This window comes from Cavia porcellus, unplaced genomic scaffold (assembly GCF_034190915.1).
Source record: "Cavia porcellus strain 051 isolate PalLab524CR breed Dunkin Hartley unplaced genomic scaffold, mCavPor4.1 scaffold_28, whole genome shotgun sequence".
Lineage (NCBI taxonomy): Eukaryota > Metazoa > Chordata > Mammalia > Rodentia > Caviidae > Cavia > Cavia porcellus.
This window is the reverse complement of record NW_026947511.1, coordinates 19772970-19789139: the sequence shown is the minus strand read 5'-3', so window position 1 is coordinate 19789139 and position 16170 is coordinate 19772970. Positions and strand designations below refer to the sequence as shown.

Here is a 16170-nt window from a genome sequence, read left to right as displayed (position 1 = left end):
TTGATATTTTTAGCCATCTTGCCTGTTTAGAAAGTTGCATGCATTAATTTTCTTTTATTCATCTCATCATCATCTACCACTGTTGAATGGTTAACTGTAAATACAACAGCCTCCGCTCCTTCAGTTCGGATAGGTCTTACACCTTGAACAGAAGCTCCTATGCCCGAGACAGCATGATGATTGAAGAACTTCTCGTGCCATCCAAAGAGCAGGTAAATATTCTTCTTATTCACAACAAACTCTTTGGTTGTTGAACTTTAGTCTACGTGATTGAATTAAGCTTTATGTTCTGTAACAAAAAATTTCACATTTCTATGTTTGATTTTACATTTGTAAATCTTCTGGTACTAGCCAGTTAAAATAAGAGTCATTTATACCATGATCAGAAATACCACTTTTTTCTGCAGACTAGTTCCTCAAATTCAAAGGGGAACTTAGAAAATGTTAAAAACTAAAAAAAGTGTACTTTTCTCATCTGTAGATCAAATCTATTTCAAACACTTTTAGGGAGCATTGATAGTAATTGGTAGCTGAGTTACTGATATTATTCACATGGATGTTTTATTTTGCTAAGTATGTATGCATGTTGGGATTTGCTAGGATTGTTTGTAACAAGTAGTTAAAGATCATATTGGTCATAATTTTGATCCCTTAGTTTTAAAGCTGCATGTGATGGGCCTTCTCAAGACATGATAACATTTTGTTTTCTCCTACGATCTCTGCTAGATTTATTGAGTCTTTGGGCAGTTTCTTCTTTCTGATAATATGGTTGGATAGATATTGAGTTAACGTAAGAATTTTAGCAGCGTAATCCTCTTTCATGTGTGCTCAGGATTTCTGGATATACACAGTACCTGGTTTTAAATGTGCAGAGTAGTGATCTGATAGTGGATGGAACTGTTCAGAGCATAAAACTAATTTGAGTATGGCTTATAATACTTAAACAATGTTAATAATTGGTGAAATTGTGCTGCATTTACATATTTATGCCATAATGAAGGGTGATTGAAGATAATGGATAAGTGATAATCACTTAAGCCCAAGTTAAGGGTTGAGCAATGGGTTGTCAGAGTTCTCTCCCTTGTATCTGGAGATGCAACATATGCATTGTACTTCACAAAGGCCTACAATGAATATTACTGCATACTCTAGAACATTTTTAGCAACCACATCTTACAAAAGTGAATACAGGTACTCTTCAGAGTTTGGTCAGACCAAAAACTACTTTGCAAAACAAGGTGTTAGTACTAGTGAAAAAGGCCTTCTTTCAGATAATGAAGCTAAGCTTATGGGCAGAAGATACTGCTTGAGATTTTCAAAGAATCCTCATCTTAGTCTGGTAATTCTGCTATCTTCATGTTCCCCACTGAAATGAAATGTTAGTGGGTATATTAGTAAAAATTAAATGTAAAAAAATGCCTGTTATCCTCCATGTCCTAAGGAAATTCCACAGAACTACAGGTAATAGGAGATTCCTGGGTGTCCGTGCCACTTTGCTCTTATATAGAGCATGTACTGAGGGACTCCTGATCAAATGTCATTATGGTTTATATTTTCTGAATATGTACTTGTTTTAGAACAAGTGTCTGAAATTGGAACTACCATCTCCATCATCATGATAATCTCCAGTATTATCATCCCCACTGGAGTTATTTACTTCCTATCCTCTGCACATCAGCATTAATGCAGAATGTAAATGCTTATCTGGTTACATGGCCCCAAACTGCATCCAAGAGTTCTCACATCACGTGTTAGCTATTACCAAGATGTACTGACTCATGTAGAATGGTGAGGAAGCACTTCAGAACTAAGGATTTGTGAAAAGAAGAAAAGACAAGGCTAACTTTTGAGATCAAACTGACGTTTTTGGAGTCAGGTTGTTACCTCTCAGCTTTGGAATAATCTATGTCAACAGTTTCAGAAATTCCTTCTATGGACCAATCAGAAGAGGGAGAGTGTAAGACACTGTGAGTCTTAAAAAATTAAGTTGTTAACTGTAGAAACAGGAAGGTGTTTATTTAAATGAATACAGAGTGCCCATGAAAAATCAGCATGCCTTGTGGGACTGGCATGTTTAGTGAACATATACAATACTTAGAACAATACAAATTCATGACAAGAAATTTGAATGAACAAAAAATACGAAAATCATAAATATTTTACAATCAAGCGGGAAATTTTAAAAATGTATTGGAGATATAGAATATGTGTATATAGAATGTGTGTGTATAGAGTACACATCTATAGAGTATATGTATAGAGTGTGTATATATGTATGTATATACACACACACACATACTCACATGCATACTTACACATAAATACATACAGTGGACCCTCAAGTTACTACTCACCTCACATACAAGCAACTTGAGTTATGACCAGAATTTTAGGTTTCACATATGACCAAAAGTCTTGAGTTTCAACCTGAATGCCAGTGGCTTGTATGGTTGTGAACAAAGACTGGTGATGCCAGGAAAGTGTATATAAGCATGTATGTCAGTCTGAGCCCAAATGTGCATTTATGGATGAAGTTTCCATCAGTGCCTTTTTTTTTTTTTTTTTTTTTGGTACCAGGGATCGAACTCATGACCGTGTACTTGCAAGGCAGGTGCTTATGCGGCTGAAGCTAAATCCCTGGCTCCTTCGGTGTTTTATATAATCACTATGATCACTACTATCAAACTTGCCCCCAAAAGCTAGAATAGAAGCTAAAGCAGGAAAAGAAAGTAAAGAAAGCAATCACAATCAAAAAGAAAGAAAACTGGGAGAAATAGGAGAGTGGTGTTCATGCGACCAATCTTACTAATGTGTACAGCATGTTGAAATCCACCATCTCAATACTCTTATGGAGAAAAGATTTATATAAGGAAGCTAGTGTTGCTAAAGGTGTTACTCAGATTATTAAGTCCCAATCAACAGTGTTAAATGAGGTAGAAAGGCTATTGTTGTGGATAAATCAAAGGCATATAGCAGGTTGTAGCCTCTCTTCGTATATAATTTGTGAAAAAGTACAGGCTATAAATGCAGATCTTTCAAAGAATAACCCATTGGCAAGTGATGATGGTGGAACATTTCATTTCAGAAAGGGTGGTTTCACAATTTAAAAGCAGGAACTGGGGGTTCATAGCGTAGTGAAGCAGGCAGTGCTGGGCTGCTGAAAATTACATGCACCACTTTGAAATGACAGCACAGAGAAATGGTTTTGCTTTCACCAAATGTTCAACTATGATGAAACTGGCCTTTTCTGGAAGAAAATGCCCAGGAGAACATATAGCCAGTACAAGAAGAAAATAGCAAGCCATACACCTGTGAGGGTTAGGCTAACTCTATTGCTATGTGCCAGTGTGAGTGGAGACAGGATACAACTTCTCTTGGTTTATCACTGTAAGACCCCTCTAGAGTGTTCATAAAACATAAAGTCATGAACAGTAGGCTCGGGGTCATATGGATATCTAACCCAAAAGTTTAGGTAACTGGAGTACTTTTTCTTGCATGGATCAGGAAGGTTTTTTGTCCTACTGTTAAGAAATATGTAGAGGGCAAAGATTTATCACTCAAAGCTCTCCTCATGAGCAGTGCTCCTGCTCACCCATGAGATTTGGAAGAAGAACTGGCTGAAGAATTTCCATGGCTCTTAGTCGAGTTCCTCCCACCTAATACAACTCCTCAACTGCAGCCTGTGAATCAGCAGGTTATAGCTAACTTTAAGAAGCTGAATAGCAAAATTGTTTGTGAAGTGCTTCCAGATGGTCTCAGATACAGGTTTAAGCTTTGAAGAGCTCTGAAAGCAACATTACAACATCTTTTCCCATGTGGGATTCATTGAGAAATCCTGGGCTCATGTCTCTCTAAGGACACTGAAATCTGCCTAGAAGAAAATGTGGCCTAAAATTATACAGGAGAGAAACTTTGGAGGCTGTTTCGAAGAGCCTGAGCCTTCAGTTGACCCTGGCGTTGATGACCTGGTCACTGTAGCAGAGTCCATAGGCTTGCGGGTAGACAGTGGTGATGCTGAGGCACTGGTGGAGGAGCACTCAGGGGAAACGTCTGCAGAGGATTTCAGCAACTTCTGGCTGAGCAGCAGTGAATGGCAGCAGAGGAGCTCTTTGAAGAGAAGGGGGAGTGTCAACAATCAGTGCAGCAAAGTTCTTCTGAAATAAAAGAAATGCTGAAAATCTAATCACAGCTAGCTGGGCATGGGAGTGCACACCTGTGATCCTAGCACGGGGAGGCAGAGGCAAGAGGATTGTTGCATGTTTGAGACCAGTGTGAGCTACAAAGTGAGCTCACGGCCAGCCTGAACAGCATAGTGAGACCCTGAAAAAAAGAAAAAAAGGCAAAGCTACAAACATTTGTAGAGAAGACCCATCCAGACTGAAAAAAAAATCAATTGTTACATTCACTTGCTTAATAAGAATGCCATGTCAACCACGGAGCAGTGTTAAAGAAAAGATGGGCTGGTGATTTAGCTCAGTGGTGTAAGTGCCTGCCTGGTGAGTGTGAGGTCATGAGTTTGATCCCCATTACCAAAAAAAAAAAAAAAAAAGAAAAGACAGAAACAGAAAACCTTAGACCAGCTTTTAGTTATGAAAAGGTTGAGACATATTGAATCAGAAGCAAGTCCTAGTACAAAATTTCCCAAGGAGAAAAAGGACAACAGAGAGCCAGATTCCTGATGTTCATATAGAAGGGGACTCTACTTCCAAACAATAATCATCCTCCCTTCCTACAAAGCCAAAGATGTCAACTTGAATGGAGAGTGCAGTATGAAATTGTTGCTTCTGGTAAAGCACATATATAACATTTTGGTGAATGCACTAGGCAAATTATTGGTATTTCTGATAAATTATGCACATTATACAATCTTTTTATTAAGAAAAAAGTTAAGGGGTGCTGTGTGAAGTATGCATTATGGGCATTTCCATTATTTCTTAAGGGAAATACAATCTTGATTCACAGCAACTCAAGTTACAACATGCCCTTACAAAGGAACGGAGTTTGTAAGTCAAAGGTCCACTGTATATATCCACATAGTACTAGCAAATTGCTGTAATTTTCTTAGCACTGTTAATATTAAAGCTATGTATGAAAATATCCCTGTTCTAGGAATACGTAAGAATGAATTGATCATGAAGTCAACTGTTTATTTTGAAATGGTTTGGAGTGAGAAAGAATAGACGCAGGTAAAGCAGGTGTGGCAAAATGTTAGTCGTTGAACTGGAGTGTTGATGTGTACTTGTGTGAATGCCTTCAAAATAAAACTTGAGGAAGAGGAGAAAAGAGATTTAAAAGAGGCATGTTAACAGTAGTCCTGTGTTCTTACCATGGAGGAGGAAAAACAGCCAATTCCTGTAAAGAGAGAGTGTCAGGACAATCTTGTTACACTGCAAAGATTAGTAAGAGCCATTCACCGAAACACTTTAAGTTAGAATGAAATGACAAGAAATTAGTCTTATGTCTGTAGGGGCCTCTGTATTTAAGTCTCAAAGTAATTTCTAGAATAATAATTTTGATGAAAAACATGAAAGATGTATTGCATATTTAGAATTCTTAAAGCAGTGATACATGACTCACTGTCAGATTTAAAACTACCCTGTCATTGCCCAATTACAGTTGCTTTGACAAGGCCAGGTGAAAAGTGAATAAAATCAGCTCTGTATATTCTTTTGTCCAGCTTGACCCCTGTAAAGCACAGTGCGCGGTTCATTGTCCTGCTGACTAACCAGCTCGAGTATTAGTCACAGTAAAAGCTGACAGCAGGATGACTGGTGCAGGCCTCCACCCTCAGTTCCCAGGCACCTGTGCTGGGTGAGGGCGGGCATGGAGGCCAGAGCTTCCATAGGTTGAAAGAAAGAGTTATTTTCCCATTTCTTTCTGGGCCTTAATCGTGATTAGTTGGTAAACCATTCATCCCCAGATAAGCCAAAGTGGACTTCTTTTTCTGTGATCCTGCATTACCTATGAATGCTATTCTCTCCTCTCACCCCCTAGTAATTGAACCCAGGACCTTTGCACTGAACTGCATAGACAGCTTGTTTTGACTCTTCATTTTGAGACTGGGTCTCACCAGGCTGGTCTTAGCAGTCGTCCTACCTCAGCCCCACTGAGTGCTGGGATTATAGGCCTGCACTACCATACCCAGTTCAAACTCTCTAGTCTTTTATCTCCCCTTTACCTGTTAATCCTGAGTCACCTGAAGACCGACTTCTGACGGTAAACATCTACATGAAATTGTGTCTTGGATTTCTGAGAGGCTCTTATATAAGGTCGTGACTCAGCCCTGACTGCTTATGTGAATTATCTGAAAGACTTATGAAAAGACAGCTGCTCATCTCACTACTCACTTGGCCTGGGTGGACATGGACATGGAGTTTCCAGTACACACAGGATTGAATGACAGTGGGGTTTTTTGTTTTTGAGATCGTCTCACTTTGTAGTCCATGCTGGCCTTGAACTCACTATGTAGCCGAAGCTGGCCTTGAACTTGCAGTAACCATCCTACCTCATCCTTCTGAGCACTGCTACTGCAGGAGTGCACCACCACACCTGGCTGTAGACAGTGTTCAAAACTGCAGGTGCACATGTGAATCACCTGTGGCTCTTTTAAAAAGCAGATACCTATAGAATCAGAACCTGTGGCTGCTTTCATGGGCATGTGTGATTTTTAGGAATGTGAATTATAGCAACTCTGGTAGCTTTGTGAACAGTCTGCCCTTTGTATCCTGCACTCAAGGATTCAAGCTATTGTGAAAAGGAAGTATTTGAACAAAAGGCATCTGTACTGAACAAGTTTTTTTTTTTATTTCCTAAAGAATACAGTATAGCAGCTATTTAAAGAGTAGTTACAGTGAATTGGGTGTTATAAGTAATCTAGAGATGATTCAAAGTACACAGGAGGATGCGTGTAGGTTATAAGCAAATCCTACACCATTTGATAGAAAGGGCATGAGCATGTGGGGATGTGGGTGTGTGCACAGGATAGGGTTCCTAGAACCAATCTCCCACAGACACCAAGAGATGACACTGTGTTGATTAATCAACGTCCAATGTGTTTGTTGAGTGAGCTAAGATATTTGTGTGTCAGGCTGTCTTAGAGTAACATCTGTGCTTGAGAACATTCCTTTCCAAATAAGAGTTAAGAGGGATGAGTCTAAACTGAAGGCTGGTCATCTGGGATGGATGTAGTAAACTGTTGTTTTCATGTCTTCTGACATCGTTATTGAAAGCAACTGTCTGGTGCGTGTGTAATTACCGTGCATGATCCAGATCAGCCAGTCCTCATTACAGAGATGGAATGCTATTCATTAGATGCCTTACGTGTCAGGAAATATAATGGAAGGATGCTCATAACAATGGTGAAAATCACTAATGCACCATGAGCTATTTACTCTAAATGTTTTACACAGGACACATCATACTGTGCATTGCTTAGTGTAAGGGAAAGTTAGGAAGGAGCTCAAGCATTTGACTCTCTAGCCTCCAGAATCTTTTACTTGTTTTTTTGTTTTTTGGAGTGGGGATTTAAGTTAGGGCCTTCATGCTAAGATATATTTCCAGTCCTTTTTATTTTTTGAAACAGAATCTCACTAAGTCACCCAGGCTGGGTTTGAACTTGCAGTCCTCCTGCTTCAACCTCCCCAGTGCTGGGATCACAAATGTGAGCCACCATACCTGGCTAGTATTTTTAACATGGGCTCAATACCACTGTCTAGGTCCTTTTATTATTTTTTTTAACAAAAAAGACTATATGTAGACACAAATGTTCGTTATGTTTATTGCTAATAGTGTGTTATGTAATGTGCTTTACAAAGAACTTGACACATAGATTATAAAAAGTATGAAGGGGGTAAAATTATGCCATGTAAGGCATCATTAAAAGAATGGAAATATCTGACCTATAGGTAGACATGGGGTAGGACTGAGGGCATGGTTCGGTGGTAGAGTGCTTGCCTACACAGATAAGAGATAGAAGACATGATAGCAATTTACAAATATTTAGCAGGCCAATCAATTAGTTTCACTTCATCCGAATCACCCTAAAAGTGCTATAAGACCAAAAGATGTACGCTGTCATCAGAAATATTTAATTAGGTAAGTTTCTTATAGAATTATTGAAAGGTAGGAGAAGCACAAAAGTCACTATACTGTGGTCACTTTTCCTGCATACCAGTTGGCTTCCTTTGTGCACTCATTTTAGTGGCAGTGCTAGGAAAACTCCATTAGGGTGACTACGCAGCAGAGATGATGCAAGCCCAGAGTTGCCAGGAGTGGAGCCTGACAATGAGAAATTCCTACCATCGTTTGAGCTATGGCTGGATTCAGCCAGGCCCAAAGTTAGCACCAGCCAAACATTTTTGCCATTTGAAGTAGTAATTTCAATTTGTGTGTGTGTGTGTAATCCCTGTACTAGCTATTGGGGATAGTGTGAAATGTGGCATAACCAACCACGTTACAGTGGTAATGTGGAGAGAGAGAAAACCTAACTTCATAAAGTGCTATTCAACTTTGGGATTCTGTTACTTTATGCATTCTCTTTAGAAATAAACTTACTTTTAACAAAATTAAAAGGAAATGAGGTATAATTTAGGAAAATAGATGTAAACTTTGCTTTTCCTCAAAAGACATTTCAGAAAGAACTCTCTTGCCTGTGAATCACTGGGAAGTGAGTGCCTTCTATTTCCTTAGCATTCTGTTAGCTTCGGGGCCATAATTTATGAAGAGAGAAATGCATCAGCTGCTCAGCCCTTCTCCCTCCGTTTGATTAGATTGCTTTCCTTTTCTTTAGGGTCTGATTTTATTTATTTGTTACTTTTTTGCGTGGGGTGGGGTGGTGGTAATCGAACTCAGAGCCTTGCGCTTGCCAGGCAGGCTCCTGTGCCTGCTGAGCTATGTCCCCGGTCTTTTTTGTCTTTTATTGAGACAGGGTTTCACTATGCAGTTCAGGCTGGCCTTGAGCTCACTTTGTAGCCCCGGCTGGCCTCAAATTCACAGCGATCCTCCTGCCTCAGTCGCCCTAAGTGCAGGATTACAAGTGGGCACCAACACTCCTGGCTTATTTGTTACTCTTAAAAAACTTTGTGATTTAGCCTGCGAACCGAAGCTTTTAGAGAAGACAGTATACATTGCTTGGCAATCTGTGCTGGCATTTTTCTATGGCTTCTTTCATCCTCTTGGCCAAAAGTTTAGTATATTCTGTGGGCTCTTCCTTAGTTTTAAGTATGCTGTGTCTTCGCAGCAGTATAGCAGCCATGGAAGAACAAGACACTGAATCTTGGGCCTGAGTTTCTTACTTTCTTTCTTAAAGGACTTTCTGACAACAAATTAGTGGACATCAACTTCCTTAGAAAGACTGAAAAATTTGTGGGTCTGCTAGCCCTTTTGGACCTTGGATAATGAGGCACAGATTTAAGGAATATAGGTCTCTATTTTTTTACAATAGCCAAGGTAAAAATGTTCAAATTGGCAACCCATAAGGCAGCCAAGCAGAATAACAGGAATGTCCCTTAGTAGAAGGCATACATGGCTTTAGTTCCAGATACTCTGCTTAGTGGTGAAACCTTGTTTGTTTTTTGCAGCCCTGATCTGGAGTACATAACTTTCCATTCTTCACCCAAAATGCCAATAGCAACTTTTGTGGCCATATGCTTCTCATAACAAATGCAGAGCTTGTGTTCATCATCCACTTCAACGAATTTCTGACTACAGATGTTAGCTCTATTTCGATGCAGTTGATCATCTAGAGGCTTTCCTTCTGTGGACTTTTTTTTTGACACCCACATGGTCTATTTGAAGACCAAGTAGCAGGCCTTCATTCAAATAGTTAGGAAGGTTCACCTAAAATATAAAATAAACCATTGTGTTGTTTGTGTGAATATTGCCTGTGGAGACAGTTCTGTAAATAATATTGGAGATATCCTGATGGCCATAATCCAGATGAAAAGAGCTGTCACATCTTCTACTTTATAACTCTCTTTATTTAACTGATGGCCAGGATACTGGGGTCTTTGAATTAGACTTGGTACTTTTTGAGGCTAAGCATGATTTCATATATGCTTAGACATATAACGTGCTATGTACTACTTGACATATTAGCAAGTAGCATGCAAATTGGAAGGTTCTTCAATAGAAATGCATGCTTGGTTTTTCAAGATCTGAGTGTTTTCTATTAGCTCAGTCATAGAAAATGAGAATACCTAATCCAAAATGCAGGATAAGCTAATAGTTTCTTCTTTTTTATTTCCCACTCCACCCCCACCCCAACCTACCCCACCCCACCCCCATCCCATCCCACTCCACCGCACCCCACCCCCATGACACACACCAGTACTTTCCTGTCTTTTTTGCTCATGCTGATTCTAAGGGGGCCTCACAAATACACACGGTGGCAGAAGATAGCCAACCTCGGATTAAAGATTTCCTAGAGATAGTATCCAGGAAGATAAGCATTTTTGACTAGGGACATTTAATATGCTGCTTTGTCTCTTCAAAATGCTTTGCCAGCATTACTCAGGTGACCCATTCAACACCTCACAAAGATTGGTGGCAAGATTGCCTATGTTTTTAAGGTGGAGAAGTTAGTATTGTAAGTTACTTAAGGTGGCATAGTCACGTCTAGAGCTACAGATGGATGTGATCGGCTTCCATGCTGATCTTAAGTCACCTATTCTTAAATTGCAGGTATTAGGTAAATTATTTTGAAAGCAATCAGATTTGAAAATCCCAAAGAACGATGCTTCATAATAGCTTATATTCTCATTTCTAAATTAAATCCTAAGGCAATAATATAGTTGATTTTTAAAGAAAATGCTTTAGGGGGAAGAAAAGACCTGGTTTCGTTGTTAGATTGAGACTTTAATTTTTATTTTGTTACTTCAATCAGGTTTTATTTTACAGAATCAATTTCTTAAGAGACAGTTTCAGAATGTGCCTGGGTGGCAGAGAGTACTTACTAGCAGGCACGTGGCCTAGATTCAATGCCCAGCACAGAAAGAGAGAGGGGTGATAGGGAAGGAAGAAAGAAGGACGGGCAGAAAGAAGGCAGGCGGGCAGGAAACAATCTTCCGATGTAGCTAAGCTGGCTATCTGAACAAGCCTCCTATTTTGACTGGCAGTTTGCCATCTACTCAGTATCCACTGTGTGCCACAGCACTACCTGCCACAGCATTTGCTAAAGGAGCCACTTTGTTCCACCCCTTTGTGCAACAGGTATTATCACTGGCATTTTATAAACAAGGGGACCAGGGCCAAAAGCAGTGTTTATGTGCTCAGTGTCACATAGATATTAGATGGAAGGCTGAGGATAGGGTTTAGGTCTGTTGGATGCTCAAGTCTATGCTGCTGATCACTGAGCGTAGATGTCACTCCAGTAGACAACCTGTGGCAGAGCTTCACAAAGTGCATGAGCTGTGGGAAGACCAGAGAGGACAGCATGATTACTGTTTTGTAATCCAATGAGCTCCCTGACTGACTGAAAAGCACATGCTATGCTGCAAATGTCTAAAAAGACACGATATTTTATTAATATGAGGTAAATTATTTTCCATTATTAAAACCTAGATTATTATCTATGCATCTACCTGCACAGCATGTAGAATGTTCAAGTCTTCACATGGAGTCGTTCCCTTATCACAGGTGAAATGGGCAGTTAGTGTCACCTACTCTTCAGCCACATGTGGAAATGGAGGTTCAGTGAGGTTTCCGACTTGCCATTCACTGGACTGTGTTCTCTTTTTCTTTATGTTGGGAAACGGACCGACCCAGGGAGAAGTTATCCTTGATGAGCCTTTGCTTTCCTGGCGTATCAGGCTGGTTACATCATCCACCTGTCACTCAACTCCTGTTTACCAGTTCCCAGATGAGTTTTGCATGTGACCTGTTATTTTGAGGTCTGCTGGGGACTGTTAACAATAGCTTTGTGTGGCCACCAGTTCACTCACTTGACCACCTTTCTCAGGCTCCTGGTGGTGCCGGAGGTGACAGACAAGGAGCCTGTGGCTTCAGTCCTGCACCTGACCTGGGGTCACCCAAAACTGAGTGGGCAGCAGCCTGGACAGTCACTTACCATTGAAATGAATTAGGTTACTCTGTTCTTTTTTCTTTCCTTTCCTTTTTCAGATACTTTCCTGACCTTGGTTTCTTCTGTGCCTAAACATTTATTTCTAGACCTAGGCATTTGGGTGTGTCCTCATTTGTAAGACCAGTGTGTGCTTGCTCTGTCTTTCCTCTGATGAATAGGGCTAGTGAGAAACTAATTTTGGAAAGTATTAAGCTCTTGGAGACAGTGATATCATCATTAGTCAGGCTCTGGACTCTGTTGAATAATGTGTATTTTGATTTTAATAGTATCCCTGTTTCACTTCCAAGATAAAAACCACACGCCTATTCCTGTTACCCTGGACATGGAGGTGAAACTTCATCCTAAGTCACTGTGAATTTTTCTTCACCATAGTGAAGTGGCGTTCCACTAACGCCACTCTAGGCTGGTGCTGATTTATGTTGCCAAGTTTTTGAAGTCTGTCTGAGTCTCAGTTTGGTTATCCAGTATCACTCTCTACTATAATAGGTTCTGAGGTCTCAAAGAAGAAATGAATGTTGGTCAGTTCTAGTTGGTCAGTTCTTGCCACTGAGTTGCGTAGTAAGTTGTGCCAGTGCTGTTACAGAGGACTTTAAAACATTTTTTCAGTCATTAAATAAGTGCAGATTTTTATAAAATACATTCCTATAACTGAACGTGCTATTAGTTTATGAGAAACATTGTATGTATATAACTATAAAGGTCCAGTGCTGGGCCTGGAACATTTTTTGTTTTCCCCAATTAATTGCATATTTTAACAAATAAGCTAATATAAATGGAAGTCCTTCAAAAAGTATAAAAGGCTATATATATCATATAGGGAGGCCTTATAATTCAACACCAACACTACACTAGTGCCAGATTCTTCATGAACATACATTTTTATTAAATCTTTACCTTGCTGGACTTGCTGTTGCATGCCTATAATCCCAGCACTCAGGAAGCCGAGGCAAGAGGGTTGCTTCGAGTTTGAGGCCAATGTAGGCTACGTAGTAAGTTCAAGGCCAGCCTGAATTGCATAGCGAGACACGGTCTCAAGGAACGAAAAAAACAAAAAAACTATGTCAACAGATACCCAAGTAGAAAAATGATGAAAATGAGAGTGGGAAAAGTGGAGACAAGGTCTAAGATCCACAAAACCCACAAGTCCCGTTAGAGCATCGCCTGAGGTGCTCTCAGGGAGTAAAGATGAGTATCAGGAATAGAGCAGCTCCTTATTCCTGAGGCAGGCCAGGTTGCAGGTTGGCTTAGTATGTGAACCAAGCAAGCCTGCGCAGTGAACCCCTCTCACAGGCAGACTCCACTGCTCTGTGAACAGCCTAGCTGGCCGGGAGCAAGTGCTGGGAGGAGAAGCAGCTGCCTGTTCACTGTGACCCTGCCCAGACCTAATTTCACTGGGTAGCTCCTTTAAGAAATGGCTCACCAATTCAATGTTATGAGGTTTTAGGGGTGCTCGCTTGCCACCTGTTTCTAGGTCCTTGTCAGCTGAAACAAAGAGTTGAGCAAGACAAACTAAAAACTGCCAAAGTTTATGTGCAATTGAGGGCTGGGAGAGAAACTAGCTCTTCAGAGAAAACTTGGGCCAAACAAAAGAGAGGAAAAATTAAAAGCAGAAATAAAAGTACACACTGGGTCTGGAGGACACAGGGCTGGACACCATGAAACGACAGAGTAGAGAGCTCCAGGCTCCTGGTGTGTATTTCTTGTGTGCATCATGGGAACTGGTGAGAAGTCCATGTGTGGGGCCTTGGGAACTGTTTGGCACCTGTATCCTGGATTCTGGTCAGCATTCTTCCGCAACCCGCTGTGCTACATCCTCCCTTTGAGAATGGAAGGTTGAACTGTTGAGTCTTCCCAGCTGCCTTCCCCAGATCCGCTATGCTACATTTAAGACGGCTTCAGACCCTCAGTGAATGTGAAGTGTTGAGGAAAGCAGCACAGTTACACAGTCGGATCACCTTTCCACAAGGGAAGACTCAGCAGAGAGCAACAAGTGTTCTCCATTGACAAGTGGCAAAGGCCATTTCCAGAGCCCAATCTGTCACTCCACTGAAAGCCAAGCTCTTCTGTTAAAGCCTGAGAATTTCCCTTTGCTAGATCTAGTTCATCTTTAACCATTGTCATGTGTGGTGTCCTGATCATTTTAAAATCTGTCTGTTCAGAATTATGGATTAAAAACTGATGGTCAACTTAACACCAGCTGAATTGGGTCAATATGGTGCTGAGCATGGCTGGCCCACCTGAGGATGGTTGCCAGCATAAAAAGGAGACCTGGAGAGGAAGAGTAGCACTGTTAGTTCTCCTAAGTGTTGTTGTTTGGAGCCATGGATTCTCCTGGAGGAGCTTGTCATGCTGGCTTCCCTGATATGAATTCGGCCATCATCAGAGGAGGAGCTTGGCACCTTGTTGCTGACAATGGCTGCGATGCACTCTGGGAGAGCTTTAGTTCTTACCTTGAGCATTGCTTCCTGGTTCCAGCGGGGAAGATAAGTGCTGTTTAATCTCCAGAAGTTTGTCACACTGGCTTGCTGATGTGTACTCGGCTGTTCTCATCATTGGAGGAGCTTGGGATCTCATTGTCGCTGAGGATGGCTGTGGTACCTTTTTGGGAGAGCTCTGGTCCTTATTTTGAGTGTCATTTCTTGGCTCCAATGTGGAACCCTCGACCTGCTGGCACAGATCCTTCAGCCCGCTGGCATAGACTTTCCAGCTTCCACCGCTGACTTTCGTACCTTCCCAGAACAGATCCATAAAACAGACTCATAGTGGGCTCTAGGCCGCTAGTTGGACTCATGGGAAGCATTGTCATGGGCTCTAGGTCTTTAGGTGGACTCATGCAGGACATTGCTGTAGGATCCAGGCCCTCAGTTGGATTTTCTAGGTCTTTGGTGTTGTGGACAGATTTCCTGTAGTCCTTGTATGTAACTCTGGGTGACCATCATAAAATAATTTTGTGAAATCTATAATTGTTCTCTGTGTAACCCCTGACTGTAGCATTCAGTAATGAAATGGAGGCGATACTTTGTCTTCTAGACAGTAATACAGTATGTCAGAACTTTTCAAAATTCATGTTATGTATTAAAATAGGTAGATAATTGAAATTTCACATTTTACTTTTTTTTTTTTTGTCTTTTTCGTTTTTATCGGTACCAGGGATCAAAACATTTTAGTTTTAAATTCTAGTCTATAGAAATAAGTGTCTACAGAGAAATAGTTGGAGTGGAAGCTACTAATTCAGTATCTATAACTGATTTCCTGTTTTAAATTTCATGGATAGGTTTCACTTCACAGGTTCAATCAAGTTGCTAGTTTTATATTCAGAGGAATGTATCATACAAGGAATATTGCATTGACCTATATTTAAGTTCTTCAAATGTCATAGGATCTACCCATAAACAATCTACTCTGAACAATCCTCTGTGAAGAAAAACAAAACCAGTAAATTCAGAAGAGATATTATGGGGGCACCTAAAAATACATTTTAAATATTGCTCGGGTCACTTATTTGGAAATACAGTTCCTGTTTTGATCAAGTATGGCGTATGTCGTGTTAGGGCACAGCTTCAGTAAGTGGCAAAAGTTTTGCAAGGGTGAAGGGGTTAAGAACGGACTCCAGGGAACATAGAATTCCAGAGTGTTGGCACACTCAGGTCTTGATAAATATTACATGATGGCAGTGATGCCTTTTTGTGTGATATAATTCATTGTTTAAATAATTAATATCTCCAGGGCATATTTCTGTGGGTACCAAAGGTAAATAATTTACTGTAATTACCAAAGAGAAGTGATATTACTTATTTATCAGACTTTTTAAGAAAGATGGGCCTTCATGGAAAATAACCTCAGGGCCTCAAATGTAAGAATTGTAGTTTTTTTCCACCATCACCAGGAGCAACCTTTTACCTTAGTCTAAAGGTTAATTGGCTGGAGTCTCTAGAAGCCAGTATTAGGAACATAAAGCCATACTAAATCCCACATTAAACTTTTGCTCAGCTTGCAGAATTTGGCCACTTTGTACAATTGTTTATTGCTGTTTTGGAGGAAGAATCTTTGTTCCATGAACTCTTATTAGACTTAATTATATATATGCCCAT

General features: G+C 40.4%; 1 protein-coding gene across 9 annotated transcripts in view; it reads left to right on the top strand.

Annotated features, from left to right (window-relative positions):
- The window catches only part of Ank3 (ankyrin 3), a 635468-nt gene that overhangs the window by 541425 nt on the left and 77873 nt on the right, over positions 1–16170 (top strand). For all 9 annotated transcript variants that reach the window (XM_063239289.1, XM_013156636.3, XM_013156637.3 and 6 more), the window contains one exon: positions 110–212. In XM_063239289.1, coding sequence (XP_063095359.1) covers positions 110–212 — 103 coding nt within the window. The remainder of the gene's footprint in view (positions 1–109; positions 213–16170) is intronic.